The sequence below is a fragment of the Neodiprion lecontei genome, chromosome 2, assembly GCF_021901455.1.
Source record: "Neodiprion lecontei isolate iyNeoLeco1 chromosome 2, iyNeoLeco1.1, whole genome shotgun sequence".
Lineage (NCBI taxonomy): Eukaryota > Metazoa > Arthropoda > Insecta > Hymenoptera > Diprionidae > Neodiprion > Neodiprion lecontei.
The window spans coordinates 38676134-38695344 of NC_060261.1; the positions used below are offsets into that span (position 1 = coordinate 38676134).

Consider the following 19211-nt stretch of genomic DNA (forward strand, 5'->3'; position numbering starts at 1 on the left):
TTTAGAACCGCCAACGAGACACGCAAGCGGGCGAAAGATAATACGCAATTTTCCGATGCGTGCGATGTACGTTGAAGCGCACGCGATATTCGCTACTCCCTCACAGTGCCCTTCCAACTAATCACTATCCGCAATGGTAGAAAATATGCCGACCGCAGCTCGCAACTCGTCGAGCGATTTAACGAACACCAGCTATTATGCTTTGTTATTTGTGCGTCGTTGGTCGGCCGAGTGGCACAGTTTCAACGGTATCTATTATACATACTCGTATATACGTAATTCCATGCGAGTTCTGCACGATCGCCTTGTCAGGCATCCCGACCTTGTCTTTGGGCTCGCGCATCAACCCGGTAGAATTCGGCTTCCGTTTTACCATCCTTCTCTGCCTCGCAGAGCGCGTTTGTCGATTTCGATCAGGTGATCGGCGAATTGGAGATTTATCGGTTCTTGAACGATAAATTTATACGCGAAGAAGAGAGAGAAAAGGGGGAGAAATATATTTAAGACAAATTCGCAAGGTGCAACTCATGTCTTGTATCTGCGAGTGGATTTGATTTAACGACGTGTTTTGGATATGATAAAAGATAGTTGTGAAATTTATCTTACGACGTAGTTACTATCGTCCTGTAATATCTTCGTGTAGTTATACATGGGGTTTATAATATATCAGGCAGGTATGCTTTGTACCGCATCTTGATTTATCTATAAATAGACTTACGCAAGCTTCAAAGTTGAGCCATTGCGCAGTCGGTGTGAAAAGCTTGGCGCTCGGAATAAACCGGAAAATTGAAAACCCGCTAAGGTGAAACCGATTCCTGTCCTTCGACGTCACCTAATTTTTTCCATATCACATCGTTTCTAACTATGGCGAAATACACGGCGGGCAAACTGAATTTACTTTGCAGGCTCTCAAGCCACATAAAATCGAGTCACTGCAAATTGTGTCGATATATACAACTCGCGTACAGCTATCGAATAACGCTAAATCTTCACCGGCGATAATATAAACGTAACGCGAAATTACAGGAGAAAAAAAGAAGATAAACATACATAAAAATGAACGAGAACACCGGAAATTATTTTCAATCGCCACACATACACGCCCATCGTGCGATAACCTGCAGATACATCATTTCTGCAAACGGCTCGAGATCGTTCTACAAACTCGTGAATTTCACGACGCCACATCGATGTCCTCGATGTATATCTCGGCATACGTTTACCGCTATAATCTGTTATACTGCACCCAGTGCATTTTTTAACGTGTCGCGTGACCTTCTTGGTAGCTTTCGTTGCACGTTTTGCATATACACCGTGTGCTCTATTGAGCTGTCGTACCTATTTCACGCATTCACCGCTTCTAGCGAAATCGATCCTACCCTACAGACAAACTCATCACATCCGTAATGGCAAGGCGTGGGAAGCAGGAACACAGTGTTTTGCTTCGAGAATGCAACCTGGCTGTCGCTTCGTTCGGATTTACATCCAACGGCAAGTTCGCTTTGGAATCCGTGCACAACAACGCGCTAAAACATTTGCGAAACTGTGTTGCTGCGTTGAGACTGCAATCGAGAGTTAAGCGTACTCTTTTCAAGTTTGAATCAGTTGCTGGTATACCACTGGAAAAAAGTCAGTGCATATGAATCGCGGATTCGGTGTAACTTTTCAATGACATTTCACTGATTTTTCCAGTAGTATAACCGCAACGATTCATATTTAGAGGGTGTGCAAGGTTGATTGAAAAATTTCGCTGACCAATTTATCTTGAAACGACTGTCGGTTGAATCGACGTCGCGATAAGTTTACGACCGCCATTCGATCCGACAGTTTTAACGAGTTAATTGACAAGGAAACGGTTCATCACGAAACGGCAGAAACGCCGGGTGGTTTTGCTGATATCGACAAGCTCTTGAAGGTGCTTGAGTTCATAATGTTAAAATCAATGTGCATGACGAGGCGAAAACTCGAGGCGAAGCCCAGTCGGTCGAGGTGGAAAGGTGATGTGAGTCAGCTGTACACGGCCGATGCATGTAGAAGCCCGTTTAGTTTGAACGCGGGGAAATCTGCAGCAGTGAGACGCGACGCACGATTTATATGGACAACCTGCACTTCGATACTCATTAGATACACTACCTGAACAATCGAGTCGCTTGTGCGGTCGGTTTTCGCGAGTTTCGATTATCAAACGAAAGTTATACCCACTGTAATATTTACAGGCTATAGCCTGCCTAGCGAAACGTTGCGGGGAAAATGCACCGCATGTAAAGTGATGTGATATAGACAAAGAAAAAAAAAAAGAAACAATTTTCTCTCATTACAGGTTTCATTCGCGCATTGTAATTGCGACAGTTTCGTTTTCTGCATAACTGTATAACAATTAATTTACGCGAGTGTCTGCCGACAATACGTATACATCGTTTATACGTGCATGATTATATGTTGCGATGACGCGGACCTAATTTCGAGTACGTATTATTGGCAAAATTTCGAGCGTAGCTGGAGCAGGATTGATGAGGCTGAATAATTCTCAAGTTTAATGAGTAAACAGCCAGTCTCTGTGGACCGGTGCAGCCGACGGTCGGTTACTGTAATTCATCATCCATGGCAGGGTATATTTTCTCCTTGTTTTCATCGAGTCAGTTATACAGGTGTACAAGGTATACCTACGCAGCTGACCTACACACGCACACACACAGACACATCGTGAATTACATTGCGCAAGATGCAACTAGAGCGTAACGGTTAATATGTAGGATAATAAAAAGTGGTTAATAATTGTGAAGTAAAAAAAAAGATGCCTCCTCCGACAGGCCGGAATAGCACATATTGTAAACGCCACGAAATACTAAAATCACTTTTATATCAATGTCAACCACATTGAACGTAATTTCAAGGATTTTGTCCGTTTCTCTCTTTCTCTCCCTCTCTCTCTCTTCATACCTCAATTATAATAATATTACGCACCTATATTATCGCTGAGGTGTACATAATTTCACATCAGCCAGCTTGTATGGCCATAAAATAGTATTTTTTTTTTGTATTCAGCCCCCCCCCCCACCTTTGCACAGAAAAAATAACAATATTAAAAAACAAATCTGTCAGCGAAACCGGGCCAATGCAACAATTACAATCGGACGGAATCGCGCCACTTGAAGCGCTCTACGTAACACTATTATACACTACCATAGAACTTACAGCTTGCAGCGTCGCTGACAGTTCCCTCTCTGCAATTCAAGCCTACTGTAACCTAGTGCACAGGAGGTTTCTTATCGCGTCGATCGACGGTGTAATGGCTTTGAATTTTCGGTAAACCCGTTTGCGTTGCGAACGTCGATTTATGTTACAGAACAATTGATGCACGTGTATTATTCCATTTACCTATAAACCTGCAACGAAGCTTTATTCGAACAATATGACATGTGCAGATTATAATTGTATCATAAAGAATCGATTGAGAGGCGAATTGTAAGTAGTGTCGTAGTATACTATAATTAGGCGAGCTGCTGTTGCAGCGTCAAGTCGGCCGGCAACGAGGTCAAAACGATTCGCGACGGAGGATCGGGCGTTTCTTGATTGCTGCGCGCAAGCGCCCCGGCTGTAAAACCGAGCTAATAATGAAAGCTAATCACCGATTAAACCGAACGAACACAGCTTTGCCGTGTCTGCGGCTCCTCTTCTTTATACTCGATTGGTCAATTCGTTACTATAAATATATATATACATACACACACACACACACACGCACGATACACTTTACGTATGCATACGTATGCGTAGCGTAACACGTCGCGCCTGTACGCGTACGATATAATACATGTATAATGTATATCAGCGATGCGACGAAATGTTGTAGCCGCAGTAGTTGTTCTGCGTCAGGCCTTGACACCTCGTCTACATCATCGTGATACGTTGAATTCTAATCGCGAGGATTCGACCCGCGCCGCTGCTGAAAACCGGATGCGACCTTGTAGCACCGATGTTCCAATCTCTATATATTTTACAGAAATTTATCTCTCCTTCGTTTCGTTCCTTATACTTTTCTGTCGGTACATACTTATAAACGTATCGCGGAAAGGTTGACTTTCACGTCTCCCTCGCAGGGAAATAAGCGCAATTTCGGACCATTGCAAGGCCATTTTAATTTTATATTAAATCGCAACCGGCCTGGTTTACACGCTTCAGAGACGGTGTAAAGTATCCACGAAAAAAGAATATCAACAAATCTTACAAATATATGGGAAAGACAGGAATGAGAACCGCTGCTTGTCGGTTTTTTCGTTTTTTATTTCATTCAGGCTAGCGCGAGTATGATGACATCATATCAAAGGTTGTTCGGGCAATTGAAGTGAACCGTGCAGGTTCAAACGTGTTTTTTTTTCCCCCCCATTCTGGTTGGTTTTTTCTACCAGCCAAACGAGGCGTTTGTATAAGGTTTTTTGTTCGTCCGAAGAGCGACAGCTTAGTTTGCGTATTTGTTATGTACGTGTAACCGAACCGCGTTAAAAAATGATCGTATTTTTTTTTTTGTCCCCTCCATACACAGAAATATCCAATATACGTAGGTAGTGTATAATACACGTCGTTCGAAATGTTTCCCTACAGTTTTCGTGGTGCCTTGTGCCGTGCTCGGTACTAAATGGGTTACAGCAACGAATCTAATTTGGTTAACCGACTGTTTGTTACATCAAAATGATGTCAGAGTTACCAAAATCATGTCAACTAAATGCAGCATTATACCGAATACGAGAATTGTGTAATAATGTGCTATATCGGGTGTATAGCGATGAAAAAATGTGCTCATTTATACGTGACTGAGGTTTTTTTAAAAGCATATCGTCTCATTCGACGCTGATAGTTTGACGATGCCGATTCGTTTCAACAATTTCTTCTCTTTATATTTTTACAGCGAGTAATCTAGGAAGGAGGTCAGAATGCTGAGCAGCTTGGCGAACTACCTGCTGGGGGGTAGTCTTAGCGCTCATGACGTTCACGAGGATGATCCAAACGGGGTATCGCTCTCCGTTGAGACTAGGCTTAAAGAGGTTGAGGTTGAGGGCGATGACTGGATCCTCATTGACCGTGCTGGTAAGCAAAGCTTTCGATATCGTCCACTCGTTACTTGCAATTAGGTAAATATACATATACATGTCGTGACGACACACCCCAGTGCCAATTTACTCTATTATATACCTACACCATATACTTGCTTGCAAACGAACACGAGACTAGATTCGTTGAAGATAGACAGCTTCTAGCTGATTAACCGATGCGAAGAGTTTGATACAATATTTCAAGATGAAATAGCGTCAGCTATCCTATCTAGTCTACATCTAATCATCGCGTTAATTCAAGTCTATCGTCATCACAACCTCCGTCTCTGCACATTATTTATATTGCAGCACGCCGGGTTTTATCTCATTGATATACACAACCATAAACGGCGGCTAGATGTGAAACAAGAAGAAAAAAAAAAAAAAACAGAAAAAAGCTGTCCATCGTCTTGCGTCATCGTTCGAATCGGTGTTAGCGGTGTTTTTTGTTTTCTTTTTACGACCCGGTGTCTCTTTCTTTTTATTTTGCGAAATGTGGCACTTGGTCATTGTGTTCTGTGAGGAAATTTTATTTCATATTAATACGTCCCTTCGGTTATTACTACATGTTTTTCAATATATAAACAAGACTTCGAACATCACTTCATGTACGCAAGAACGTGATATTACGTATCGAATAAGGGTGGTAACATCATACTACAGATTTTTCGGGTTGAATTGTGAAAATCGTATTCAGTCACGGTGAGAGACGAAGACAGTAGTTAAGTACTGTTAAGTAACTACGCAATTGGAAAATTTTATCGGTGTACGAGGCTAACCGAATTGCTTATAAGCACCGCGTCGATCGGCGGCGATTGGAAATTGTTGGGATTATTTAAGATAAAATAGTAGAAAAATAAGGTAAATCTCTAACGCGAGAAATGACATTTTAACACAGTTGAGGCCACAACGCCGCTTGAGGAGTCATGGTACGTGACGCCGCCCGCGTGTTTCACGAGGGCGGGCCCCATCCACGTGGAGACGTCGCCGCTCGAGGATCTGCTGATAGAACACCCGAGCATGTCCGTTTATCGGGCAGCGGCTCCCCCGGCTACCCCGGAGACTCCCCCGCCGACGCCCGACACCCCAGCGGAGTCCGAACCAAGCCCGACACCCCCCAACGACGCCGAACCTGCCTCCAGCTTGCCGAGGCAGAGGCACAACCGAGGGGAACAAATTCAGGAAAATCAGCAACGCAGGAACGGCATTCACGAGCACAGACCTGCCAGGGATGAGGAGGCCCGAGTTGTTCAGCTTCGCATCGCGCAAAAGGTGCCTTTTTCAAATCGTTTATTCATTTTTTTTTTTTTTTTTTTTTCTTACGACGACGAATGATCAAGCGGTCAAAATTCGGAACGATCAAAAGTTCGAACGTTACCAATTCTTCGCAGTTTCGACAAACGCTTTATGACGTATGTATTTGCGAAGGTTCGTAACGTTCCGAGTTTTCACCATTTGGAATCTTGATCGCTCGGTAATGGTCTGTCTGAACTATGATCCACATTTTCATAACATTCGTAATTTTGGCTTTTCCATTTCAAAGATATTGTAATGGCAAATGCAGCAAGATATTAATTAATAGTGAAATGTGTCGGTATCAAATTCACAAATACTTGTCTATTAATTGTGTGAATTTCAACCGTTGACGTCGTGGGTTCACGATTAGCCAGCTCCTCTCTACCATACGATGTAATACACCAAATCCTATAACAGTTTCTGCCTCCCGATGCACTTCTCTTCTTTGTATGTTTTCGTCAGACGCATTTCGTTACAACCATTTTAGAATTTCGTTACATTTTTCATTTTACAGGCACTCCCATTCTCCTATTACCCAAAATTTCCCGATTTCACCGACTCTATGTCCGCACATCATTGAAGTACGTATACCTGTGGTGCATTCTTGATTCCTTGTCTTTGAAACGAAAACATACGTTTACATTTGATGGAAATTATCGAGTGAACAAAGTCTGTTCCCCAGTTCGTAGTTGAAAAAAAAAAAAAATGGCTAAAAATAGCGAGTTGATTATGACCGAAGTTTATAAACATTATATAAAATATTGATTTGCAAATTTCCGACATCATTCCCTGAAACGAGTACAAAACTGACCTCCTCATATTGAACGAATAAAATTTGTGCCAAAAATCACGGTTGTCCCTATTTTCAGGCGGGTTTCAACTTCGAGCAAGATAATAATAAAGGAAGGAAGGATCGTTTCTTAAACAATAATCGAATCGTTTGAATCCAGGTTCTGGAAAACCGAGCAGCGCAGGTTCTGAAACGTGGCCGTATGGAGCGTGGCAACAAGGTGAGGGAGGTAGCAAGCGGCAAGGGGAAACGTCCCCGTCGCCAGGACCGCCTGCGTCAGCAAAACAGCGGCGCAAACAACAATCGCAAGTGCTAGTCGTCTGATCTCAGGCCAGGGTGCATTCTAGCCCCCCTCCCCCCTCGCACCAACAAAACCCCCTATATATATATATAGATATATATATATCCTCCCCTGCCCTCTGACCCCTCGACCACGTGGTGGTAGTTACGCTATTGGATATTGTCATTCTTTTGTTTTATCGCTGTATTATTTTTACGGCTGGTTACACTTTAATTAACGATTCTTATTATACCGTTATTGTGTTTCACCGTGCTCGTATGTATTCGGCTGATTACGATATTGATAGTTTGAACGGAAAAAGAAGTAAAAGAAAATCGAAGAGTCACGGAAATGTGCCAGCTATATATACGATATATATATGCAATATATATATATATATATGAAATATATAGGGTGTTGAAAAATTGCTGTGAGGTGGTATGTTGAGTTTTCTTTCTTTCTTATGTTTCTTTTCCAAAGCGCGTTTCTTTTCAAACTATATTTACTCATACAGATTATTTAATATTTATTTCATTACAGTGATTACTGATTTAACTTGTATCACGAACGTCCGATTCTTTTCCAATTACCTGTCGCAAAAATTATAATCTCACCCTTTTCTTTCTCTATAATTACTGATCACGTCTTCACATATAATTAGGTATAGATCGGTTGGTTTTGATCACCCTGTTATTTCAGTAATATTCAATAGTCTAATAGCAACGTATTGTTTCACGGCGAGGGAAGTGTTTTCCTACAATAGTTTCAAACTAGATAATTTTCCATTTTTTTCCACTTTTTTTTTCCAACTTTCAGAGAGTATTTACAGCACAAAGTTGCAAATATATCTTGAAATATTAACCACACCCCCAAATCGTTGATGTAAATAATATTTTACGGAAGATTTCTTTTAACGGAAGGTACGCATTTTGAAACGAACCTTCAAGTGTTAACGGAGATGTAATCATAATTATTTGCAAAATAATATAACTGAATACCGGGGGAAGAAAAAGAATGAAAGATAAGAAAGAAAGAAGAAATTAAAAAGTCAGTAAAACTGATTAGGCCGTTATAACCCTTCCCAAGTAAAATCCGTGTATACAATATGTAACATACCGTACGTAGAAATCTACGTAATTTCGCGGCGTACAAGTATCGCATTTTTTCTGTGGTGAAACTTGTGAAATGAAAAAAAAAGCATCGGATAAACACGTTAGATTCATTAGGCAGGGAATATTTATTAATAAATATACATAACTCGTGAAAACGTTGACTGACAATGAAATTGATTTGGTGGAATAAAAAAATTTATATTAATAATTTTTCAAAATTTTGCCGTCGTACGTAGAAACATGAAACCTGCACGTCTTAGAAAGGAATATAATATACGGCATAGAGTATATATACATTCATGCATAAAATAAATATATACGCATGTATACATACCTAATGTGAAAGTGTATGATGTAAAAAAAGAAAAGAAGCAAATATTCGCAGGAAAGGAAAAACGTGTGTGACCACAAAGATAACGGAAAATTTGAGAAAAAGACAAAGAAAGGAAAAAAAAGTATCTACCTTGTGTTTAAAGCTTGACGATTCACTCATATCTGTTCATTGTTTGAAACGTATATAGGTATACAGTAGGTATGTAGAAGCGTGTGCACCCTGGCCCTAACAATGATAAAAGTATTTTATACAACTAATTGTAACTTTTAATTATTAGTTTTATGAATTCATTAATTATTAATCATTATTCATCATTATATTGTAAACGATTAAGTCTTTCATTACGCATACCAATAATGGTTTGTGTCATGTGTGTGTAAGTGATGAACACGCTCAGAATGGATGCGAGGATATTACCGTGAGTGAATTTTAATTCGAATGAATCAAATCGATTTTGCGATAAAAATTTGTACTGTATCATAAGTTGTAAGAGCACAGTCTTTGCGAGATGCGGATATTTTTGTTGGTTCTTGAAAATTCGTGTATGACATTATGTGGATATGCGGGTGCTTTTCGTATATTTGCAGTCTGAAAACTTCGCATTACAGCAAAACACCGTACCGCATATCCGTAAAACTGCCTGTATCAATTCCTTCGAGCGACTTTGCCAATTAAACAAGCCGAATCTGATGGAAAATTATTACGCATAAACACAGACTTATTAACTGAGAGATTCGGATTGTAGACGAACGTATAATATAGGTTAAAAATGAATTAACATTCAATTGAACTATAAAGCAAAGAAGGATTCGATACTTTGCGAGGGACGTACTCACCGTAATTGAAAAAGAACCAATTCAAAGATTTCCCTTTTTCTCGTTTAAAAGACCTATAAAAATGTAACATAAACCTATAATAGATATAAAGGATATACTAGCTCGCTATATTAACAATAAACTGAAAGAATGTATTTATGAAAACGGACAATGGTCAGCGGTGGTAAATAATTTTTTCATTACCAGCGCAGTATTTTCGCGGAGCCCTTTAATCATCTGACAATGAAGAATATAAATCGGCTATTACCTAAAATATTGATAGTATAATTAATCTGTTGCATCTATAGATCTTATCCGTAATTGTTATTTATCGAAAAATATTGCAGGTTCCTCTAAAAAAATTTTGTTCTTTTCACTCGTGTACGTGTATAAATTTATAATTACCTCAGCGCAAGATATGCATATGCATATATTCATACGCCGATAAATTGGCTTATTTTATACCCGTCCCTGAATCGGAGCATAAGAAGATAGGATAAAAATGGCAGATGCATGATTAACAATTGTTGGTGTAAATGGCGATTTTTGCGCGTTTTTCTTAATTTGCGCGGGTCGTGTAATAATGTAGTTACATTCTTATTTTTATTCAGGAGAGAAAGCCCCCTTTTTTGTTTTGATATAAATAAAGTCAGGAAATTCTAGTTCGATTTTTTTTTCCCCATTACATAAACTCTCCGTTTGTTGTTCACTCGCAATTTGTCTGGTGCGATCTTCCTTCATTCGTGTTCAATTATATAAACTATTCTGATAGTAAATGAATTACGTGTATATTAAATACATCACATAGATACGCAGCAATTACTGTATGCTCATGAATTCTTATATACTTGCACTGATGTTTGTGAAAAAACAAAAAGCAAAGGAAGAGAATAAAGAGAATTATAATCAATTTGATACATACATAGCTCGATTTAATGTTGTTGCACAATGAAATTGTGCTTAGTTTGTGTTCGTTCAATAATATAAGATACATCTTGTTAATAATTAGTCAATAGCTAGCTAGACTATAAATTTTCAAATGTGATACAACTATACATAACGGAAATGCAACGTTCGATTACTGTGAAACCTTACATGATTGTGCATGGTTATAATAATGAATTCTGACGAGTCAAAAATATATTTAATAAACATCTATATTAAGCTGGAAACTTTTTTCGACGAATTGCTGAATATTTTACCAATAACGTACACAAGCATGCATATATTTTTTCATTCAAATTATTTTTAATTGTCATTCAAAGTAAAACGAAGCACGTTGCATCAAGGTGGAATAGTATAATATAACCGTGGTATAAGTTGAACAAATACCGCGTGTTTTATCTTGCACGTTTGAGAAGAATTCCGTACGGTTCGAAATATGAATAATGTCAGTTGGCGTGCACATGTTATAACTATAATTGTAAACACACACACACATACACACACACACACCACGCACCTTAAGTAGTTCATTAATAATTGTTGAAAGAGCAATACTTACTAACGAAGACAAATTATATAGCGAAACTTGTCTCGTGCTCTCTAATTACCTACTAATACTAAGATTGATAGATTGACTGTGAATCAATAAAAATAAGTGAAATAAATAAATTAATATGTGCATACATATATATGTATACTATACACATGTTCTTAGATTGTAAATTGAGAAATGAAATCTAGACTATAGACAAAACTAAATATTATAGGTTTGTTGCATCAAATCAGGTTATTAAAGGTTGAATAGAGATGAGAGCGCAAGAAAAAACTATTTGTACATTATATTACGTAATTTGATTGCACACAGATTTATATTGCGAAAAATTTAATGAAAATCTTTTATAAATATATCGATCCATCTGAGCGTGTTCAACCCTAATTCCTCCGCCACCATATACTTAGATTATTATTATTATTATTATACATATTATTGGACATTATAATTATTGTGACGCGAGTATAAAGTACGTCATTGCAATCGGTGTGAACTGTGAGAAGATGTATAATTTATTTGCGATATAAATGATTAAAACATGCGAATAAGTAAACAAAGTAGCCGATAAATATGTAATCGATTATAATAATTTATTCTCGCAAAAGTAATAATTATGTATATTGTAATTATAATAATTATAAAATATTATAACGTTCGGGTCCGTAGTAGAAGCGATCTGATTTTCAAGTATCAAAATGTTGTTTGTACCATACATATATTCAACAAAATATACTGGCTGTGACATAGCCCAACAGATTGCAAAGTTTATTTTAAAGTTAAAGAGAATAAAAATAAACGATTGAAATAATGTGAACAAAAAGATGCGAAATATTATTAAACGAAGAAAACAAACTAAAATAATGACGATAATATTAAATAACAAAAGGTTTAACGGAAAGGAAAACAAGAAAAATAAGACAAACAAAAAGTTGAATGATATATTATTAATATTATATTTATCGTATATAATGATGAATTATAATTAACTTTGCGTATATAATTGTACATTTTTCGTAATTGTAATAACATAATTACTTAACTCCTTATAGTCTCACTGGAGAATATGAATGCAAAAAAAAAGAAAAGTGAAAAAAATGAAAATAAGAATAAAAACTCATATACGTGTTAGGGTAATATACATATATTGTATTTTTCGTAGATCGCAAGAAAGTACGACTGTAATAATAAATAATGAAATTCCTCTGCGGAGATGAAAAATGTGATAAAAACATAAATAAAAGATTTAAAATGATCTCTTTGTTCATCTACTGAATTCCTTATCGCTATCTCAAGCATGTTATTTTTCTCAGTGTATTATATTCATAATTGTGTTGAAATTTCGTTATAGGTAAATAACAAAAAAAAAAGCAAGAACGGAAACTGAGTGAAAGGACTTAAAAAAATATCGGTTGGGTTCACTCGATGATTTTTCAAGCGGAAATAAATTAAATATCTTCGTCAGATCTTACAAGATTTACAAGCCACATTTGTCGTTCAAGTTTAAGCGATGTGCAGGCACAAAAATAAGAAGCATAATTAGCTGAGTAAACTAGTTATAGTCATTGGCTATTATTTGATGATATGGAATTGTAGTTGGAGCGAATAAATATTACAAGTAATAATTACTTTTATCATCAAATATGCTACTCTTGAAGCGAGACTAATTTTTTACCATTAAATGGCATCGTCCAATATCTTATTGGTCCCTGAAGAATTCGGAATTTAAAAAATCGTTAAATTTTCATTACAAAGTAAATTGCACTGCCTAAATAAACCGTGAAGTCGAAGACTGGGCTTTCTAATAACTTTGAAATAAATTCGAAAGCCACTAACGTGTCCGTTGAAACGTCTGATTGCCGGCGTCCAGTCCCACAAAACCGACTTACGCACACATGCAAACAACTACTGACGTTTCAATCGTGTTTCCACGTATCTGGTCGAAGAATTATTACTGTACCACGTGAACGTGACGACATTTATTTCGCTGTGTAATTTGGAGAAGACAGCAGTTCTGTTCGCATCGTTTATAGACCTGCAAGAGTGCGAACGCGACACGCATTTCGGGAGAAAATAAGCCTGCTAAGCCCTATAATATTAATAGTGCATTGTACAGTCTCGGACAGAAGGCGGTTGGGTTAAAGTTATCCCGAATTAGTTGTACATACGTATGTAGGTGCGTGCGTGCGTGTATGCATATATATATACCTACGCAGATTTGTGGGAGGATGCAAATTGACGTGGGAAATAATACGGAGAGTGTTTTTCGTCTTTGACTCACCGAAATGTTGAGGTTTCGCAAAGTATTCACGAAGACCGGATGCTCGGCGATAGGGATGATACACGTGGGCGGATTGCCAGGTGGAGTACTGATTTTTTTCACGTGCTATTCAACTAACCTCGATCACTCCGCTCTCGTCTGACGTAATTTAGACGCCGTGCGCGCAGCGCGGCGACGGCGGGAAAACTTCGAATGGCGATTGACAATGCTAGAAATTTCTCGTTCCCAAGCCGTTTGTTTAATCAATGTAAAAACGCACGTTATGCAGTTTAACGCGGTATCCAACTTCGAGGTCGTTCGATAAGCAATCGGTATTTTATTTTAGGAACGCCACGATACGGAGGCAGCGTTAAGAGAATTATCACAGACGCGCTCGACGACGCCGCGATTTATGCAAGTTGCAAAATGGTCAGTATCTTGGCGTGCATGATCGTTTTACATTTATTAATATTTGATCAATCCGTCTTTCAGGATGGCGTCCTGGTGGAAAATATGCACGACATCCCGTACGTCCGATCTAAGGACTTGCTTCCGGAAACTACCGCCTTAATGACGAGAGTTTGCTCTGAGGTCAGGAAAATTGTTCCTCGACACGTGCCTTGTGGGGTTCAGGTATCGAAAACAAACTTCCCCAATTTATTATAATCTGATTAACGGTCCTCCGTTACGATGTTCGTATCGATCGAATGATAAAAAGGTTTTAGCAGGAGCGAATAAAGAGGCAATCGCCGTGGCACAGGCAGCTGACTTACAGTTTATCAGAGCGGAAGGTTTCGTTTTCTCGCATATCGCCGACGAAGGATTCACGGACGCTAGTGCCGGGAGTTTGTTGAGATACCGTAAACAAATAGACGCCGAAGATATCCTTGTATTTTCCGACATCAAGAAGAAACATAGGTTGGTACAGGTTCTTTGACGTATAACAGCTTACTGTAAAAAGCTGAGTATTACAATTAGCTAATCAGAATTTCATGACTAATATTTTTAGTTTAATTCTAGCGCACATTCTATTACATCCGATGTAACTTTATCCGAGACCGCCAAGGCAGCTGAGTTCTTCTTGACGGATGGTGTTATCATAACAGGATCTGCTACTGGTGATCCAGCGGATGCCTCGCAAGTAAAGGGTATGGAATGTAACCAAAATTGGAAGCGTCAATGAGATGATACCTACTACGTATTGCGATGTGTGTTGAGTTGTCATTTTGTGTGAAATACTTTATTGCAGAAGTGAAGCGGGTGGCAAAGGGGCCTGTCATCGTTGGTTCAGGTGTGACTACTGAAAATTTAGAAAAATACCTTACAGCAGATGCTGTTATCGTTGGAACGTACTTCAAAACTGACGGACAATGGGAAAACGCGGTTAATTCAGACCGAGTGAAATGCTTCATGGAAAAACTTGGGAAGCTTGGATAGCTTGAAAATAAGCAGACATTGAACATTCACAAATTGCGAACACACGTCGAAATAATTTACTGGAAGTTAGGCGTAAGGGGCCATCCATAAATTACGTCACACGAATTTTAGAACTTTTAAACTCCTCCCCCCGTCCTTGTCACAGGTTGTCACATTTTTAGAACCCCCTCCCCCTGATGTGACGTAACAAATTTTTCAAACTTATGCATGTATTTAAAAGGAATCAAATGAAAACAGTTATTTTCATTTTTTTCTTATTATCATTAAATAATCTTTAATAAAATCAACATAGAGTCGAATATTTATGATATCAGAGAGAAAAAACGACTAGTTAGGAAACAAAAAGCGACTAATTAAGCATCTCCAAGACGCTCAAGTTGAATTTTTTCAAAGTTTTTCACCAAGTCAACTTTAATCTGCAAATATTTTGAACAAATTTTGCAAACTACATAATTTTTAGTTACAAACGTTTCAAAAATGTTCCTATAAAGAATTTTTTTTTGATTTTACACTAAAAAGTATCCTCTTGGACGTTAAAAATAAATGATTCATGTCAATTCGGAACAGTTCTCCCTTTGTTACTAATTCTTTTTTCGACCGTCTATTCCCTGCTCAGTGAATTAGGGGATGGGCATTTTTAAATTTTGATTGAAATTTTGATAATTAAAATGATGCTGGAGTGTATTCTTTGATACGCTGTATAAATGTAATTTTCCGAGAGGAATCTATGAGACGCAGTTCCAATACGCTGCGATCAATATATCTAAAGTTACAGCCGAAAAACGAAACAATTCTTTTTTCATATTTTTCTGCTATCTGTATTTGCATCATTATTTCTCTGCTGCTGATCCTATACGCTGTTTTTGATGCTTTTTCCGAGTTCCTGGGGGTCCAATTAGTCAGGAAATAAGGGTCATTTGAATCGAATCTGAGACCACAAATTTTCGGCTCCAAAAATGAAGAAAAAAGAAAGGCTAACCCCTTTGCATTTTTGGCGAAAATTTTCGCGATTTTGAAAAGTGCTGGAATCAATTCTTTCAGGCACTATTGCGACGTAATTTTGCGAGAAAAATCGATTGGGCACAGTCCCAATACGCTGCGATCAACGGATCGAAAGTTACGGCCAAAAAACGAAAACCTGAATTTTCGACATTTTTCAGCAGGTGCTTTTTCCTTCGTCATTTCTCTGCTGTTGATCCCACGCTCTTTTCGCTGCGTTTTCTGAGTTCCTTGGGGTCCAATTGGTCGGGCCAGAGTCATACGAATCAATTCTGAGACGAAAAATTTTTAGGTAAAAAAAAAAGGAAGGTTAACCCCTTTGTATTTTTGGCGAAAATTTTCGCGATTTTGAAAAGTGCTGGAATCAATTCTCTCAGGCACTATTCCGACGTAATTTTGCGAGAAAAATCGATTGGGCACAGTCCCAATACGCTGCGATCAACGCATCGAAAGTTACGGCCAAAAAACGAAAACCTGAATTTTCGACATTTTTCAGCAGGTGCTTTTTCCTTCGTCATTTCTCTGCTGTTGATCCCACGCTCTTTTCGCTGCGTTTTCTGAGTTCCTTGGGGTCCAATTGGTCGGGCCAGAGTCATACGAATCAATTCTGAGACGAAAAATTTTTTGGTGAAAAAAAAAGGAAGGTTAACCCCTTTGTATTTTTGGCGAAAATTTTCGCGATTTTGAAAAGTGCTGGAATCAATTCTCTCAGGCACTATTCCGACGTAATTTTGCGAGAAAAATCGATTGGGCACAGTCCCAATACGCTGCGATCAACGCATCGAAAGTTACGGCCAAAAAACGAAAACCTGAATTTTCGACATTTTTCAGCAGGTGCTTTTTCCTTCGTCATTTCTCTGCTGTTGATCCCACGCTCTTTTCGCTGCGTTTTCTGAGTTCCTTGGGGTCCAATTGGTCGGGCCAGAGTCATACGAATCAATTCTGAGACGAAAAATTTTTTGGTGAAAAAAAAAGGAAGGTTAACCCCTTTGTATTTTTGGCGAAAATTTTCGCGATTTTGAAAAGTGCTGAAAACAATTCTTTCAGGCACTATTGCGACGTAATTTTGCGAGAAAAATCGATTGGGCACAGTCCCAATACGCTGCGATCAACGCATCGAAAGTTACGGCCAAAAAACGAAAACCTGAATTTTCGACATTTTTCAGCAGGTGCTTTTTCCTTCGTAATTTCTCTGCTGTTGATCCCACGCTCTTTTCGCTGCGTTTTCTGAGTTCCTTGGGGTCCAATTGGTCGGGCCAGAGTCATACGAATCAATTCTGAGACGAAAAATTTTTTGGTGAAAAAAAAAGGAAGGTTAACCCCTTTGTATTTTTGGCGAAAATTTTCGCGATTTTGAAAAGTGCTGGAATCAATTCTTTCAGGCACTATTGCGACGTAATTTTGCGAGAAAAATCGATTGGGCACAGTCCCAATACGCTGCGATCAACGCATCGAAAGTTACGGCCAAAAAACGAAAACCTGAATTTTCGACATTTTTCAGCAGGTGCTTTTTCCTTCGTCATTTCTCTGCTGTTGATCCCACGCTCTTTTCGCTGCGTTTTCTGAGTTCCTTGGGGTCCAATTGGTCGGGCCAGAGTCATACGAATCAATTCTGAGACGAAAAATTTTTTGGTGAAAAAAAAGGAAGGTTAACCCCTTTGTATTTTTGGCGAAAATTTTCGCGATTTTGAAAAGTGCTGGAATCAATTCTCTCAGGCACTATTCCGACGTAATTTTGCGAGAAAAATCGATTGGGCACAGTCCCAATACGCTGCGATCAACGGATCGAAAGTTACGGCCAAAAAACGAAAACCTGAATTTTCGACATTTTTCAGCAGGTGCTTTTTCCTTCGTCATTTCTCTGCTGTTGATCCCACGCTCTTTTCGCTGCGTTTTCTGAGTTCCTTGGGGTCCAATTGGTCGGGCCAGAGTCATACGAATCAATTCTGAGACGAAAAATTTTTAGGTAAAAAAAAAAGGAAGGTTAACCCCTTTGTATTTTTGGCGAAAATTTTCGCGATTTTGAAAAGTGCTGAAAACAATTCTTTCAGGCACTATTGCGACGTAATTTTGCGAGAAAAATCGATTGGGCACAGTCCCAATACGCTGCGATCAACGCATCGAAAGTTACGGCCAAAAAACGAAAACCTGAATTTTCGACATTTTTCAGCAGGTGCTTTTTCCTTCGTCATTTCTCTGCTGTTGATCCCACGCTCTTTTCGCTGCGTTTTCTGAGTTCCTTGGGGTCCAATTGGTCGGGCCAGAGTCATACGAATCAATTCTGAGACGAAAAATTTTTTGGTGAAAAAAAAAGGAAGGTTAACCCCTTTGTATTTTTGGCGAAAATTTTCGCGATTTTGAAAAGTGCTGGAATCAATTCTCTCAGGCACTATTCCGACGTAATTTTGCGAGAAAAATCGATTGGGCACAGTCCCAATACGCTGCGATCAACGCATCGAAAGTTACGGCCAAAAAACGAAAACCTGAATTTTCGACATTTTTCAGCAGGTGCTTTTTCCTTCGTCATTTCTCTGCTGTTGATCCCACGCTCTTTTCGCTGCGTTTTCTGAGTTCCTTGGGGTCCAATTGGTCGGGCCAGAGTCATACGAATCAATTCTGAGACGAAAAATTTTTTGGTGAAAAAAAGAGGAAGGTTAACCCCTTTGTATTTTTGGCGAAAATTTTCGCGATTTTGAAAAGTGCTGGAATCAATTCTCTCAGGCACTATTCCGACGTAATTTTGCGAGAAAAATCGATTGGGCACAGTCCCAATACGCTGCGATCAACGCATCGAAAGTTACGGCCAAAAAACGAAAACCTGAATTTTCGACATTTTTCAGCAGGTGCTTTTTCCTTCGTCATTTCTCTGCTGTTGATCCCACGCTCTTTTCGCTGCGTTTTCTGAGTTCCTTGGGGTCCAATTGGTCGGGCCAGAGTCATACGAATCAATTCTGAGACGAAAAATTTTTTGGTGAAAAAAAAAGGAAGGTTAACCCCTTTGTATTTTTGGCGAAAATTTTCGCGATTTTGAAAAGTGCTGGAATCAATTCTCTCAGGCACTATTCCGACGTAATTTTGCGAGAAAAATCGATTGGGCACAGTCCCAATACGCTGCGATCAACGCATCGAAAGTTACGGCCAAAAAACGAAAACCTGAATTTTCAACATTTTTCAGCAGGTGCTTTTTCCTTCGTCATTTCTCTGCTGTTGATCCCACGCTCTTTTCGCTGCGTTTTCTGAGTTCCTTGGGGTCCAATTGGTCGGGCCAGAGTCATACGAATCAATTCTGAGACGAAAAATTTT

The 19211-nt window shown here is 38.8% G+C and overlaps 3 protein-coding genes across 5 annotated transcripts in view; 2 read left to right on the top strand and 1 right to left on the bottom strand.

Moving 5' to 3' along the window:
* Positions 1-12467, top strand: part of LOC107225559 (tumor protein p53-inducible nuclear protein 2) — a 62352-nt gene extending 49885 nt beyond the window's left edge. For 2 of the 3 annotated variants that reach the window (XM_015666072.2, XM_015666071.2), the window contains exons 2-4: positions 4907-5085; positions 5989-6362; positions 7337-12467. In XM_015666072.2, the coding sequence (XP_015521558.1) occupies positions 4932-5085; positions 5989-6362; positions 7337-7492 (684 nt within the window). In that variant the 5' untranslated portion in view covers positions 4907-4931 and the 3' untranslated portion in view covers positions 7493-12467. Of the gene's footprint in view, positions 1-4906; positions 5086-5988; positions 6363-7255 lie in introns of all 3 variants that reach the window. The other variant, XM_046730351.1, reaches the window with a different exon arrangement.
* LOC107225557 (uncharacterized aarF domain-containing protein kinase 5) overlaps positions 1-13618 on the bottom strand; it is a 67469-nt gene extending 53851 nt beyond the window's left edge. Inside the window, exon 1 of the mRNA XM_046730343.1 lies at positions 13494-13618. The gene's annotated coding sequence lies outside the window, so the exon portion shown is untranslated. The remainder of the gene's footprint in view (positions 1-13493) is intronic.
* Positions 13142-15665, top strand: LOC107225556 (uncharacterized protein F13E9.13, mitochondrial). The gene is made up of 6 exons (XM_015666066.2): positions 13142-13573; positions 13819-13901; positions 13965-14105; positions 14191-14390; positions 14493-14620; positions 14722-15665. Exons 1-6 carry the CDS (start codon positions 13498-13500, stop codon positions 14907-14909), a joined length of 816 nt encoding a protein of 271 aa, XP_015521552.1. The 5' UTR covers positions 13142-13497; the 3' UTR covers positions 14910-15665.
* Positions 15666-19211: the final 3546 nt, after the last annotated feature.